General features: G+C 43.7%; 1 protein-coding gene across 2 annotated transcripts in view; it reads left to right on the top strand.

Annotated features, from left to right (window-relative positions):
• Positions 1 to 16654, top strand: part of NSD3 (nuclear receptor binding SET domain protein 3) — a 1492250-nt gene that overhangs the window by 1327918 nt on the left and 147678 nt on the right. For both annotated transcript variants that reach the window (XM_085633955.1, XM_085633956.1), the window contains one exon: positions 4198 to 4304. In XM_085633955.1, coding sequence (XP_085490081.1) covers positions 4198 to 4304 — 107 coding nt within the window. The remainder of the gene's footprint in view (positions 1 to 4197; positions 4305 to 16654) is intronic.

A 16654-nucleotide genomic window follows, 5' to 3' on the forward strand; every position in this document is an offset into this window, starting at 1 on the left:
CTTATTTCACAGAAGGCTTGGTTTTCCTTTCTATCTGCTCTTTCCTCAATTTTCCATGGAGTGTTGGTCAGGTTTCTTACCTGCTTCCATAAATTGGGCACTGTGTGATTGTCATAATAGGCTATCTGTTGCCCTCAGTTTCAGCCAGCCCTTCATTCCCTTGGCAGTCTTCTTCTTCTCTTTCATAGGGAATTATCCACATGCTGTTTATTCTTTGCTTCTCCTGCTACCGCCTGCTGTCCTTTCTTAGTCTGTTGCTTTGGTTCTTGGATGGTTGCTCGTGTTTTCCTGTAGTGGGGGATGCCTTCCACTTCCTGCTCGTATGTGGCATTTGTGCAGTGTCACAGCCTTGTTCTTCTGTCTCCACCTCAGTTCCTTTCGTCACCTCTTCTTTTACGACTGTGGGATGTCTTCTCTCTGACCTTCCTCGGTTACCTCTCTTCTTGGAGTGTCCCTTATTGCTCCACATCTCGTCCTCCCGCTTGCTGGCAGACGACATGAGTTACTTTCGGACGAGTGGATATGCTTTTGGCGTACACTGTATGACTTGTATGTCCACTGGACTTTCTATGTGTTTTATATGCATATTTATCGGTATATACATTTATTCACAGATGTTTGTGCATATATATACCTGTCTCTTGAATGGCTTTCTTGTAGATGCCTTGTATTTTGGGTATATATTTATATATATATATGTGTGTGTGTGTGTGTGTTTTGCGCAAACGGTCGCCTGACCTTCTATAAGGTGTATGTCGCTGCATTTTACCTACACCCTTCTTGGTGACCTGGTTTAACCTTCTTGTTCGTGCTTGTCTGTTTCCTTTTGTCTCTTCAATGAGCATCTCCGTACATTTATACGGAGGATGCCATACATATCTATCAAATTTGAAAAACAGGAGGTCCTTCAAAAACAATACAATATGCGATAAATATAGACCAGAATCGGCTCTATATAATTATACAATGCCCAGCCGGACATTGAGGTTTTAATGATCAAAAAAAGTAATTTTTAGACATACGTTAGAATGTAGAGTGGGACACAGTCCTGCGTCCTTACACACTAAACAAAAGGTACAAACAGTCAAACATATAGAACATTTATCAGGCTGAAGAGAGAAGCTTGTAGCCAATACGAGATACAGGGGCAAGCTTTCATGAAAGTACAATGTCATGCACACTTTTAACATATGCGATTAACATGCATGTTTGTACATAGGGTCGACGACGTTTCGATCTATTCAAACAATACATAGATTATCATCAGGACTAGAGAGTATAAAAGCCTGAAAGTACAATTCCAGAATCGGAGACGAACAATTCCTAGAATTTAATTAGCCCAGATCCAAGTGAGGAAGTGGGTGCGGGGATCCAACGGCCAGGAGAATTCCATTTATTGGCACAGCTGAAAACACTTGTTCGCCGTGGCGTGTGGAGGGAGCTAAGGGATTATTCAGCTTCCCAGCGTAGCGGCTTGACAATCCAAGGTCCGCCAGCAACAAGGTGACAATCCAAGGTCCGCCAGCAACAAGGTGAACCGTGCAGTTCACCTTGTTGCTGGCGGACCTTGGATTGTCAAGCCGCTAAGCTGGGAAGCTGAATAATCCCTTAGCTCCCTCCACACGCCACGGCGAACAAGTGTTTTCAGCTGTGCCAATAAATGGAATTCTCCTGGCCGTTGGATCCCCGCACCCACTTCCTCACTTGGATCTGGGCTAATTAAATTCTAGGAATTGTTCGTTTCCGATTCTGGAATTGTACTTTCAGGCTTTTATACTCTCTAGTCCTGATGATGATCTATGTATTGTTTGAATAGATCGAAACGTCGTCGACCCTATGTACAAACATGCATGTTAAACGCATATGTTAAAAGTGTGCATGACATTGTACTTTCATGAAAGCTTGCCCCTGTATCTCGTATTGGCTACAAGCTTCTCTCTTCAGCCTGATAAATGTTCTATATGTTTGACTGTTTGTACCTTTTGTTTAGTGTGTAAGGACGCAGGACTGTGTCCCACTCTACATTCTAACGTATGTCTAAAAATTACTTTTTTTGATCATTAAAACCTCAATGTCCGGCTGGGCATTGTATAATTATATAGAGCCGATTCTGGTCTATATTTATCGCATATTGTATTGTTTTTGAAGGACCTCCTGTTTTTCAAATTCGCAAGTACCCTGGGTCCTTCCTACCTCACGGGTTCCCCTTGTCAAGTATTAATATACATATCTATCAAGCATATCCGTATGAGCGATTTATTTTACCATCCTTGTTTTTCTGACGATGCTCTTCAGCATTCATTGTTCTCTTTTTCTCTTCATCCATCATGCTATGATTGGAGGTCCCTTTTTTCAAAGTCTGTTTCTCAGGATAGTTTCTTTGATGATCGGTGGGTGCTCTTTATTTGTTGTATGTGTTCACTGCGTTTGAACATGCTGCGTATGCGTCTTCCATTGGTTTTGACCCTGGACTCTATGGACTTTTGTCCTTGTTCCCTTTGTATTACCCGATCGTAGGTTGCATCCCTTGTTAGGGCTTCCTGTTTTACTGGTTCTATGCCATGCTTCTCTCGATTTTGCAGCTTTCTTCTCTCTATGAGCTTCCCGTAGACCTTCTTGGAGATCAGCTCTTCAGTGAGCATCTTGCTTCACCTATCATTTGTCATATAGTCCGTTCCCTTTCTATCTCTTGGACCAGCTTCTTCTAATTGGGGATCTTTGGTGAGGTAATTTCACAGCCCCTCCTCCAAGGATGGTATTGCTTGGGTACCTGATTCTAAGATAAGGAAATGAGGGCCCTATTGTCTCCTAGATCCCCTTTTTGCTTTCTGCTGCCATTCTTTCAATCTGTACATCTTCATAGAAGATTTTTCCCTTTTTTGGCACACTCTCTCTTGAGACTATTTATCCAAGTGGCTCCTCGTTGTTGGCTCGTAAATGGTCAGAATAGAAACTGACGTCAGCGCATCAGGCACAGCTTACATGGACTCCGTTGACGTCACATTCGAGAGTCGATGCCGCTGTGGAGTCGCTCGACGCTCTCTATCGATGCGCAGAGGTAATGCTGAAAACATTTCCGGATCCAGTCTGGCCCCTGGCGAGGATTCTAAGATAAGGAATCTGCCGCTAGATCCCATCTCTACGAGATAAGGCATTACCGAGGAAAAGTAACTTGCCGTTAGCACTGTAGTTGTTCATTAGACTACTGTGGGAGGCTGCAGTAGAACATTGGAAATCAACTGAGTGCTGTAATGACTGCCACTACTTGTTTTCCCTTTGGGACCTGCCACATATCCCTCAAGTTCAGGGTGACCCATATGTATTTTTTATGCATTTTCACAATGCAGGAACAATATCCCTGAGTCCTGTAATGGCATCCACAACGTACAATTCCAGTTGTGGCCAGCCAGTCCGGATTGCTGGTCCCCTTTAAAGTGGCCAGCCAATCCGGAATTCCCTTTAAAGTGGCCAATCAGAGCATAGCTGAACACCAAGTTTTCAAATATAGCTATCATTTTAACCCCTTCTTGAGCACTACTTCAAACTCCAGTTCCTCAAATATCCGGAAGGATTCCCACTAAAAATAGCAAAATACACATTTTCTAAGTATATTCTTCACCTATGCCAAATTAGTTGTAATGCTGTTCAACTGTTTTTTCTGTATCAAAATTTCCCATGGGAATTAACATTAGAAAGTAACAATTTTAACCCCCCCCGCCCCCTTTTTTCCTCTTGGCTTCTGCTTAATAGATCATCACAAAGCTTTTCAGGAAGGAGCTAAAGCGGTGAACTTTTTTTTGAGGGGGGGGGGGTTATGAAGATTCGTTAAATGGCACCAGAGTTATTAGCAAAACAAAGACACTTCCTATGGAAACTCTAAACTAACTATAACTACACACTGGAGACTGCAGCTGTCTAGCTATTTATCTTTAGGAAAAGAGGAGTTTGCTAATGTGCATGCACAAGTTCGAAGAAATAAATACAGTACTTCGCTGGGACCAACTCGTTTAAATGTTGTAACGGGCTTCTGTGCTCTTTAGAAGCATTCTAGTAATTCCATACTGTTCACATCATTGCAAATCTACATGGATGATCATCTCCCAATAAAATGCTATTACAAATATGTAAGCTTGTATTGTGTGTTGTAGCTCATGTTTTAAAAAATTATTCCTAAATATTTTTTTTACTTTCCCTTAGGCTCCGAACTTACATTTAATTACAATTTGGATTGCTTGGGAAATGGAAGAAGCGAATGTCATTGTGGGGCAGAAAACTGCAGTGGATTTCTGGGAGTACGGCCAAAGGTTAGAGCTATGTATTATTATATATGTAAAGTAATTTCCATGTGAAATGTAAATGTAAATTTGATACTTGTATAGCGCACTACTCACCCGCAAGGGTCTCAAGGCGCTTGTACGAATACCGCTGTGGAACCCATCCTGGCTTTCCCTGTGAGGCGTCCACTCCTGGGCACCCCCAAGGTGGAGGCCAGGCATCCTTAGCGTTGTGGGGGCCGTTGTGGAGATTAAGCAAGCTATTGCCCAGAGTTGCAGAGTGGGACTCCATGATTGGAATAGGCACTGAGGCGAGAATTATCAGGTCCGTGGAATTTTTGAGCCCAAGACCTGCCGAGGCGGGGAATTGAACCCTGGTCCCGGGCTAGACCTCTGCATCAGGGTCTGCCGCTCTAATCATTGAGCCACACTTCTCCACAATGTGGTGAACCTCTTTAGGTTAATAGCCTGTTGTCCTGATTGCAGCTTCTAAAAAATAGGAATTCTGATAGAGACTTCTAGCTGCAGATTCCTCAACTTTTGAGTATTCCCCAGACATCAGACTGGATCCAGAAACTTTTTAGCAGTACCTCTGCACACCAGTAGGTGGCGCCATGCAGCTACGCACTTATGCTTTACCAGTCGGGAAATGACGTGCTGTACCTATATAAGCACCACCTCCACGCTTTGAATTCAGTTCCTTTATTTCTCCAGTATTGTATCTTTCGTAGATTCACATGCTTTAATCTTCCCATCATTATGGTAGGAATCCTACAGTAACAGTAATATAAGCAGTGTTAAAGCATTAACATTAAAATCCCATAGAAAACAATAGACATTGGTAGCCAATTCACATTGTTTTAAAGAATCCGAACTTTAACTAATCAGAGCAGAAACATTGAAGCACTCATCTCTTGCCGGGCCACCAAACCTCAGATTTATTTCCGCATTAAAGAGCTTCAGTGTTTTAGATCTCAGCTTTTGCGCTGACAGCTATCCAGTTGATCTCTAAACCTCCAAGCAGCATCTGAGATACAGGTTGATGATGGGATTTCCTATTTTTCAACCTGTCGGAGGGTTCCAAAAAGAGGCTTTTCAGACCTGTGGGAAAACAAGGCTCTTCTCTGAGGACCCCCACAAGGAATGTTTGTACTGCACAGCTAGTGAGGCCAGACAGTTTCTTTGGCTCCAGAAAGAGAAGCCACAGTCTGAATCAGAGTCTGAGTGTGAGGAGAGGGGGACATTCCTCCTCAAAAAAGTAAAAAACTAAGTCTCCTCCTCATTTGATAGAGACTCTAAGAGGGCTAAATCTCACAGTGTCTAGGCCTGTGTTGGGAAGTCAAGAAGCAATAGCCAGCTGGACCTTCCGCCTCTCATAGAAGACCTGCCTACTCACCTCCATCTGCTCTTGCTACTCCATTAATGGAGCTATCGGCAAAGAAAATAAGTCCGTCAACGAAGATCACCCCGTCGACGACCACTTCATCGTTTCTGGTATCCCCTTCTATGCCGGTGACGACAGCAACATCTACTACATTGACGACCACTTCTTCATCACCAACGAAGACTCAAAACGACCGCATCGTCGACGAGACCGTCGCAGATTACACGGATTTCCGCAGCAGCTCTGTCGACACCAAGAGCTTTCTCTGATGTCCTTCCATCTACGAGAATTCCATCTGGGCCTGCATCAGCCACGGCAAGGAAGGGTGCTTTATACAACGCAAGCAAAGTCATAATGTCATCCATGCCACACAACATTTCTAAGGTTTCACCTATAACCCCAGTACACCTGCTGGAAATGCAGGAATCAGGAGACGAAAGTCTCTCTGCTATGCCCTTCTCAGCTCAATGTAGAGTATAAAGAGACTAAAGATGAAGGTTCAGACCAAGGGAAGTCTACATATCTGGAGGGTGAATTTTCTTTGTGACTGAATCCGAGAATTGGCTCAGGAGTATGTAACATTCCTGTAACACTACCCAAATGAGAAACCAGAAGAGGAACAAATCATGCGCAAGGGGTTAATATTGCGGTCCCTATCTGTTTGGTCACCGATTTGCGCATGATGCTCAATGATTATTACAAGAGGTTCCCGAGGCCAAAGCCCCCACTCAGCAGCCCCGTTTAAGATCAGACATTCCAGAGTTTCTCTCTTCCAAGGAGGTCTGCCAAACCACAAAGAGAAAGCCCTGTGTTGCCATCTATTACTATAAGGGACACTTTAGCTGACAGTGATCAACAGCCTGAGCAGGGGGGAATCCACTTTTTCTGTAGAGGATCGCCCTGAATGGGACGATCATGTGACTCCACTGTCTGCATAGTCTACTCCAGCAGCGGATTTGCCGCCAGCCACTATTGCTGGCTTCCATGACATCCTTGAAGAGAACATCCAAGTGCTTTGATCTTCCTCTTCCGGCTAAACAAACTGAGTGCTTTATCTATGATTTTAAAGACCCGGCCCAGCACACTGTAAGACCTATCCCTGTTGTTGATATTATCTGGGAGAAAGGATTGCAATTAATGAAAGCATCAGCTTCAGTGGCTGTGGCCATTCTACAGCTTTGCAAAAAATTTTAAAGCTCCTGATAATTAACCAACTTTCCTTATTGGTCAGCCTCATCTAGGCTCTTTAATAATGCAAGCGGCACAACAATGGGCTAAACATCCATCCACTCCTTGCGTGGTCCCTCCTAATAGAGAGGGCTGCAGACTAGACTACATTATCAAGCGCTTCTCAGCTGTCTCCACAACTTCTATCAGAGCTTCTAACGCATTGGCCACCCTAGGGAGATACGAAGGTCTCTTGTGGTTGGACATGTCAGCGCTCCTAGAATATCTCCCCGAGGACCAGAAAAAAAGAAGCCAGAGAAATCTGATGAAAGGGGAGAAGTCCCTTTGGAGATAATTGAATCCGCCATGGACATCTCCTCCAAGGCCTTTCGGCAAATGGCAGGGGCGGTAGTATTCCATCGCCAAAGGTGACTGAAAGCGGAGTTGTTTTGCCTGGCAGTGCAGGCAAAAATACTAGACATGCCCTTTGATGGGGAAAACTTGGTTGGTAAACATATGGACTATGCCTTGCAGTCCATAAATTGGATACTGAAACAGCTCGTTCCCTGGGCACATTGTAACAGCGGCTGTTCCAGTCTTTTCTTGGCAGAGGCAAGTTTTCTTCCTGAGTGCTGTTCCAGCAGAATAGATATCAACCCTATTCCTACAGGGTTTTTGAGCCTCATACTCATTGCAACAACCCTACAGATTAACAACAGCGTCTGCCTATTCTAGGCAACCAATGCGTTGATGTCCTTCGGCTGGAGGAAAGTCACAGGATGATTCTAGATGGCAATGATGTAATGCAGGCACTTGCCGCCTCAGTCCCACTGCAGTTTGACAATCCCCTCTCCAAATTCTACAATCACTGGTTGTACATCTCTACTGACAAATGGGTGTTAGACAAAATCCAGCACGGTCACACACTGGAATTTGTTCAAAATCCTCCCAATCTTCCTCCACACAGGTCATTGCATTGCCATCTTTCCCTGCTACAGGAGGAAATGTGTTTACTTCTCTCCAAGTTTTAAATCAAGGAGGTCCCGCTAAGTCAACGCAACACAGGATTTTATTCCATTTTTTCCTCATCAGAAAGAAGTCAGAAAAGTGGAGGCATATAATGTATCTAAGGCTCTTCAACAATTACTTCAATAAACAACCCTTTAGAATGTTATTCCTGCTGGAGGTTATGCAACTTCTAAATGCAGAGCATACATGACCTCCCTGGATCTACTGGATGCGTATTTCCATACCCGCATCTGCTTAAAGCACAGAAAGATTCTACGGTTTGAGGTTGCGGGGTGCCATTACCAATTCAAAGTGCTCTCCTTCGATTGCAGTCGGCTCTTAGAGTCTTCACAAAATGCATGGTTCCAGTGGCTGCTTATTTCAGGGAACAGAACACCAGGTTTTCTCATCCCTGGACGACCGTTTAATAAAGGGTCCCACTTTTCACTTGGCAAAACAATCAACTCAGGCATGTCTACGACTTTTTACATCTCTGGTCTCAAATTGAACATGGAGAAATCCTCTCTAATTCCATCCATGTTGATGGTGTTTCTGGGAGCAATTCTAGATATGGAAGTGTAAAAAGCTTTTCCCACAGAGGATGGGATTCTCCGTCTAAAATCACTCATGGAATCCTTGTCAGCAGGCGAGTGTGTTTCTGTAAGAAAGTACAAGTCCATGTTGGGGATGGTGTCATCCTGCATTCCATTGATTTCATACTGTTGTCTTCACATGCGGTCATTACAGAAGCAACTGGACGCTCAGTGGATCGAGTGCCAGGCCTCCTTTGAATACACGATTTTGCGTACACAACAGTGTCGGCAATGTCTTGGTGGACGAATACTTAAAGTATCTCTCAGGATTTCTCATTCCTTCCCGTGCAACCCCAGATAGTGATAACTGTGGACTCCTCCCTAGAAGGCTGGGTAGATCAGTTAAAGGACTTTAGGTTTCCGGAAAATGGATCGTTCAGGAGGCTTTGTCACACACAAACCTTCTAGAGCTAAAAGCAGTTTTCCTGGGTTTCAAGCTTTCCTCCCCAGGCTTTGCAACTCGTCCGTTTTGGTGAGAACAGACAACACTACAACCATGTTTTATCTCACCAAACAGGAAGGAAGGTGATCACATGTTCTGTTGGCGCAAGCTCAACTGGTATGGGAATGATCCCTTGCCAACAACATCTCCTTGAAAATAGAGTACGTTCCAAGGTTGCAGAAGGAATTGGTGGATACCCTAAGCAGGTCAAACAAACAATGCCACAAGTTGGAGCTCAACCAACAGCAGTTAACGCAGGTTTTTCAGTGTTCATGTTCTCCAAATCTGGATCTTTTCGGCACTCGTCCCAACAAGAAGTACAACTTGTACTAGCCTGGTGCCGTTCCCTGCTTAACTGGGCTAGGGCAGAGGAGGTTGCATTACGCCGGGAGGACTTGCTTGGGATCCGCAGGTTTCCTCTGGTGCATCATTGAGACCCTATGGTGTTGAGTTTGCAGGGCATGGCTACTGTCACAGAGGATGGGCCCCAAGACAGAGAACACGATCAAGAACTCTGCGCTTAGCAATTGGTAGTACACGCACACAGAACTGGCCTCACTTACTAACATATGATTCCGCATTATGGAGATGCTGTCATCCGGCCCTAGCAAGGCCGTCTCTCCCGCTACAGCCCTCCCCTCCCCCCACCATCCCTTTTTAACACACGTGGCAGCAGGTCTCCGGCCCTATCCCTCCTTTGGTTACCTAGTCCTCATTTTGTTGCACCCCACGGCCACAGTTTGATTTAGTAACGCACCATGGCTAATATAGCTAAGATGTAATATGTTGCAATATCTGACATGGTACTGCTGCAGTCATTGCAAAGGCATTCCTACGAGAACTATCACCAGTAACTCATTAGTTAACTTACCTGTTAATAAGCTGGATTGTATGCTGAACTTTGTTGTTGCCACGCAGGATGCTAATGCACTGTTCATGTTGTTTGGAAATATTAAAATGCAAATAAAAAGATTTAAAAAAAAAGAAATGCAACTTGTACGTCAGCAGTTTCCCTCAGCTTGGTTCTTGGGAAAGCACATTCCACTTCGCTTGGCCAGGGATATTCATGTGTGCTTTCCCTCCATTTCCACTCCTTCCCATGGTCATACACAAGATGAAGGGGGAACCTTGCCATTGCATACTCATAACCCCGGCGTGGCCAAGGCAGTATTGGTTCACCGAGCTTTTAAGCCTATCAGAGTTCCCCCCTTATCCTGTTCGAAACAGCAGAGGATTTCCTGTTGTTTGTTCTCTGTTTGTCAGCTTGGCTTCTCATGACAATGAGTTTGGGACTCTTAAGTCTTTCTGAGGATTGAAATAAATTCTCCAAAACGCTTGTGCTGCATCCACAAGCAAATGTTACTCTGCAAAGTGGAGGAGATTTTACTCATGGTGTGCTTCACAGTCTCTCCATCCTCTCTCTCCCTTATCTGTTGCAGCTAGCAAAATCAGGACTCGCTTATTCATCCATTAAAGTTCATCTAGCGTCCATCTCCAGATTCAGGAGGCGTTCTGGGCAACTGTCATTATGGTTGAATATACTGGTTAAAGAGTTCCACACTCCGATAAAGCCACCTCCTGTAGTTTGGCAGCTTAACACAGTCTTATCCCATACTCTGGAGTTTTCCACTGTATATATTTAATTTTGTTTGATTCACATTATCGATTTTATAAGAAGATCTGAGTATGAGTTTGCACCACCCCATGGATATCACTAACTACTCGGTGGCGGATCAAGAAAATATAAGCAAGCATAATAAGATTAATTAGGACAATAATTGTTTGTTTTGTAGCCCTGAAAGAATTAGTTGGTAACAATACCGTAAGACGAAACACGCGTTGGCTATGAATCCTTGGCTGCGAGTTTGTTGTAATTTTTGTTGGACAAAAATCAAGATTGAAAATAAAGTGACAACAGTAACTACACTGTTGCATGGACTACTAAGTCTTTAGATGTCTATTTGGTGCTCAGAACTCTTTGTGTGCCAGTCTTATCCCAGCTCATGAGATCTCAGTTTGAACCCATCCACAAGACTGACTTGAAATGCATGTCTTGGAAAGTAGTTTTTCTTTTGGCTCTCACTTTTTTAAGAAGAAGAATTGAAATCCAAGTCTTCAAATTCAAGAGCCATATTTGCAATTTTGTGACAACAGGGTCATCTTCCGAACAAACCATAAATTCATCCCGAAAGTGCCAACATCATTCCATTTAAACAAGCCCATCATTTTACCAACATGTGGAAATATGGATTTTTCTGGTCAGTTATGTCCCCTATCTTGGACCCCAACGGTTTCATGTATAAATCACAAGTACATGTATGTTCCCTCCAGTTCCAGTTATGAAGACGCAAACACATGTGCGTCCACCGTCAACATGTCCTCTTTCAGATCCGCCATGAATGGGCCGGATATTCCATTCCTAAGTATGAAAGGCCACCGGCTTTATATGGTTCACTTATGCCATTTTACAGTCCAGGCAAGTAGGCCCTGATTCTGCCATCAAGCTTTTCTTGCCTTCTGCCTCTGAAAGCTCCAGTCTGAGCTCGCATCTGTATCCATGAACTTTGCCCTACTCTCTGCGCGACTAACGGTGCCTGACATCAGCCTGTTGCCTGCCAAAAACTGTATTTCACCTTCGAAATTATCTGCTCCGCTCCCTACCCAATGCATTCCTGTCTAGTAGTTTAAGTAAACATTCTTCCAGCTACCGAGCAAAAGGCCCGGCTTCTCTGTCATTATGCAAGTAATTCATAGCCCTGTTACTATGGAAGATTTCTGCCCTCGCATCTAGTGTAGACACTTAGACGCTTGTACACGCACTAACAGTCAGTATAGTCAGTATAGAATAAGATTCTACTCTAAGAGACCTCTCTTTTGGATAACATAGTTCTCTAAACATAGGATGTTAGATATGATTTGGGATTAGGTTGACTTGACCCTCCAGACTTCTGTCGCCACATGTAGAGCTAAATGTCAAGTCCCCTTCACCCCCTAGTTGCACGTCAATCACACGTCATGCTGCTGCGCGCGCATTTCTGCCAAGTATTTCTGCTGACATTGCGAAATTCTTTCATGGAACCACCCTATTATGACATCATACCTGATGACGTTCTTTAGTTACGCCCAGTTACACCCACTCTAGCTACGCATGTATGTTTTATCTTTGCTATCAATTGTTACGCCTCCTCCATCTGTTTCACTGTAATGCCTATTGTATAAAAATGATTACTTGTCAATAAAGTACGCCCTTCACTTCCTGAACCTTCGTGGTGATGGAACATGAAGTCCTCAATTTAAATTGATTTTGGAATAAAGCCCGTTCCGAACCTCTAATACCACGGATTCTGCCTCTTATTTTACTGAGCTATTGTTATAGATTTTCCGCATCAAATTAAGTTCCGGTAATTAAATTATTTACCACATAAATGGCACCCGAATAGGGACACTTTCTCATCTCACGCGCCGGCGGTGCGTTGCAGGCCCGGTCTCCTGTCACAGCTGGACGGACAACAACGCGTACCCACAGGATTTCCTGTATCTCCCTCCTGCCGAGCGGGGGTAACTGAGGCTGCGATCAACACCCAGACGAGGCGGTGAGAAGTGCGAAGTATCCCGACCAGAGCCTAGCTGAGAGAGCAAGATCCGAGGTATACAGAGGCCCACCAGTTTCCGAAGTTTCCGAAGTTCCGAGTCGAGTCCAGTCCGGTTCAAGTTCAGTTCAGTTCCGAGGCCTTCCGTTCCGAGCTACCCGGTGAGTACCATTATCGGGGAGGCGTTCTGACGTGCACATAGGTTGTGCCGGTCAAGACGGGTTTGGGTACACAAATCCGGTCTGCACTGTTTCAGCAGTGTATCTGTACTGTTTAGCAGTATATCAAGTATGTCTAGTATATAATTCAGATTTACCTAGTTAGTATCGAGTATTATGTTTAGTGATTAGTTCCCTAAATGACCATCATTGTTTATTCATTAAATGTTAAATGTTAAAATGTTTTAAATACGTTCCGTATATTGTGGTGTGAATGACTGTTCATTATTGTGTTTTATGGTATTAAACGTGTTCAAAGTTAGGTATCAGATCAGTTCCCAATATGCCGCTCTTTTCGAAATTAAGACAGATCAAAACTAGAAAAGGGGTACTCGAAGAAGCTGTTCCCATTCCTCCTAGGGACACTCCAGGGTACTTCATGTATCATAAACATGGCCTAGACGCCATATTATTTCTTGATCTATGGGTAGACTATACCAAGGAATTACCAGAAAGTCAGAGGTGGCCCGCAGCTGGGACCTGGGATGCAGATTGCATCATGAAAGTAGAAGAAGAATTATGGAAAAGGAAAGCTAGACAGTCACAGAAAGATGCCATTGAATTATGGCGTAAGGAATCATATAGACGCACAGAAAAAGCGCTCAGACAGGAAGAGAAAAGTAAGGAGAATTCAAATAAAGTTCGAGAAAATGTATTAATTGAAGAAGGTATTCGAGTAAAGTCAGAACAAACCGACAGACAAAGAAATGCCCTTGTGAATGATATGTATCCTCTTCTGGCCGAAGGATTACCTAAGGCTACTCCGGAAATACCAAAAGACTTGCCACCCCCATTGTTTCCGATAAAAGTACATCCCAAAGGGCACCCCAGATCCGCAGAAGATGTTTTTCTTTCCTCTTATTTAGACGACGCAGCTCCCGAGTATGCTAATGCTGCGCCACATAGACCGTCTGCCGAGGGGGTTCAACGCCAAGACCCTCCTCCGTCTGTACCTCTGCAACAGCAAACCCCGACACAAGTTCCGGCAAGCACATCTGTTTCTACATCCGCATCCACACCTATGGTTGCTATATCCCGTTCAACGAATCCTTTCACATCCAGCACCCCAGGTGGTGCTACCGGAGGTACATCAAGCATTTTTTCTACGCCACCCAGAACAAATAAACTTTCCTTTCAAGAATTAGCCCACCAACGTACACCCAAACTAGTAACTCCCAACACGCTCAAGGAACTTCTAATAGATTGTAGATATGACCCTGTGCCCGGAAAAGGGGACGAAATGATGCTGGCATCATTACGTATCCGACGAGCTGCAATATACTTAGGGAAGCTACCAGGAATGACTGCACATTTAGAAAATATATATCACTTTGTTCAGACAGGGCGAGACCCTGAGAGTATTAACAGAGCCATGGAGTACCAAAAAGTGGAAATCCAGGGGGACTGTTACGTTTCCTCATAAACTGTGTGATCAGAAATCAAGACCAACCAGGGGTAAATCCGGAAGAAATGCAAATCCTTACCACATGGGGTAAGAATATATCAGAGGGGAGACACGATAAACGATCATGTATAGTAGCTATGAGCCGAAAGATCCGCAAAGAAATAGAACGAATACACGAAGAAAGATTAGCAGTAGACGAGCCTGAACAAACCGAGGACGAGGAAGAATTAGAACTGCCCACAGGACAGTTAGAAACCATGGCCTATGTAGGTAGAGGAAGATCTTGCAATAATACTAGATGTTTTACTGATCCGATATGTCCGATACGTCCAGATAATAACAGAAAATTCCAAACTCCTATAATAAATATAAGGTCCCCCGAACATTCATTCCAAGCCGCTGACAAATTACTCCGAGAACGAAGGGGTTATCATATACTCGATTCTATGGACGAACAAGAATTAGCCAGGTCAGCCGTACACTGGGTTGATAGTCCTGGAAAATATGGTGATGATACACTAGCACATACGTTTTTGAACCTCGCCCCAGATGAACAGCGTTTAGCTGGTATCTATATGATTCAACAACTCCTTATATTATATAAAAGCCAACACTCCGATCCTGGCCCCTTACCTGATATATTGACTGAATTACTCACGAATAAATGGAGAGGTTCCGGTACCAAGTTAATTAGAGAAATACTAGAATCTAGAAGGCAGTACATTCTTTTTGTATGTCCTGAACATGTCTCACTGCCCATCAAGGAAAGAACGACGTATTACATGGATAGACAAAATCCCTTACGTGAAGTGCACCCGATAAAGGGTGATGACAATGAGTTTAAACGTGTGTTTGTATACACACCCATATCTAAAATAGAACTATTATAAATGAAGAAAGTGGTACCCAGTCATGACAAAGACCCAGCGGGTTTCCACCGTGAAATTAAAGATATGTTACTAATGGGAGAATATACCTACCCCGACATTATGACAATATTGAAGGTATTAATGCCTGCGGGCATTTACGAAAAACTAAAGGAAAAGGATTGGGAGGTGGGAGACCAGAAGATAGATTGGACAGGATTAGAGAACGAAGAAAAAGCTCGAGGTCCAGGTTCAGGGCTCGGGGACAAGACCAAAGCACTACCAGGTTTACTAGTACAGGTACTGCCACGTTTATTAACTACGAAAAAGGAAGACTGGGGTGCAATCTCAGCCTGTAAACAAAAATCAGATGAAGACACTAGTGATTTCTATTCCCGATTTGAGAAATGTTTTGGTATAAATAGTGGAATAAAAGCAAGTAGCGAGTCGTATCCACATCTGTTTGTGACAAAATTGGTTGAAAATGCCTTGCCCCAAGTTAAGAATAGAGTATTGAAGTTCGAGAGTACCTGGCAAGGTAACACTCCGTCACAAATGTTACAAATGCTACAGTACCATCACAATAGAATTAGAGAAGAACAAGAACATGAACATAGACGCATGAAAGACACGAAAATGAAAATGCTAGTTTCCCAGACAGTTCCAGCTGATGGTCATAAGAAGGGTATAACACAGTCCAGTGTTTCAACAGGTCCTGTAAAAGGGACATGTAACTATTGTAAACAGCCAGGTCATTATGTACACGATTGTCCAGTCTTAAAACATAATATCGCCATAGGTAATACAAAAGAAAGACCACGACCACTTAGACAGGATCAGAACCAACAAGGAGCACTGCAGCATGCACAGTCCATGCCAGCTCCGCAACAGTCTATGCCAGCTCCGCCACCGCAGCCTATTGCTGCCACACAAACAACGACCCGACAGATGTATCAGACCGCACAGTATGACTATCCTGATTATCAACGATACTCATGAAACAGCCTAGAGAGGGAAGTTGGCTTACCCCTTATTGAGGTCCCTGTAGATCAAGAAGGACCTTATGTACACAGTGAACTGTTAGGTCAAGATAGAAAATTCTTACTTGATACAGGGGCAAGCCGAACAACAATAAAACGTAGTGAAGTTCCAGGGGCACCCCTCTCAGGCTCACAGAATATTTCCCTTGGCTTTTCAGGAAAACCTATCATTAACGAAGTAACACAGCCTCTTCCACTTACGATCGGTCCCTTGACACGAACTACAGATTTATTACTTACTAAATCATGTCCAGAAAACTTGTTAGGCATAAAAACTTTGAAAGCTCTAGGAGCTATTATATGTTGTTCTCCGGAAGGAGTAAGATTGTTTTTACGTGATTTCAAAGGGCACTACGTGTCCCGAGACATGGATCACCGACTACAGACTTTACCCACACATTTATGGGCACAAGGCCCTACAGATGTTGGTTGCATGAACATTACACCATATCGAGTCACACTAAAGGCAGGAGTGGTACTTCCACGAATGCGACAATACAAGTTACCCCCAGATGCTGTAGTGGCTTTACTACAAATCATTGACGAGCTTATTACCCAAGGAGTGGTTGTGGAAACTGACTCCAATGTATGTAATTTACCGATAATTCCGATTCTTAAACGAACCGATCCAACAGCCCCGCCAGTATATCGATTGGTTATTGATCTG

Source organism: Triturus cristatus, chromosome 11 (genome assembly GCF_964204655.1).
Source record: "Triturus cristatus chromosome 11, aTriCri1.1, whole genome shotgun sequence".
NCBI classification, from domain to species: Eukaryota; Metazoa; Chordata; class Amphibia; order Caudata; family Salamandridae; genus Triturus; species Triturus cristatus.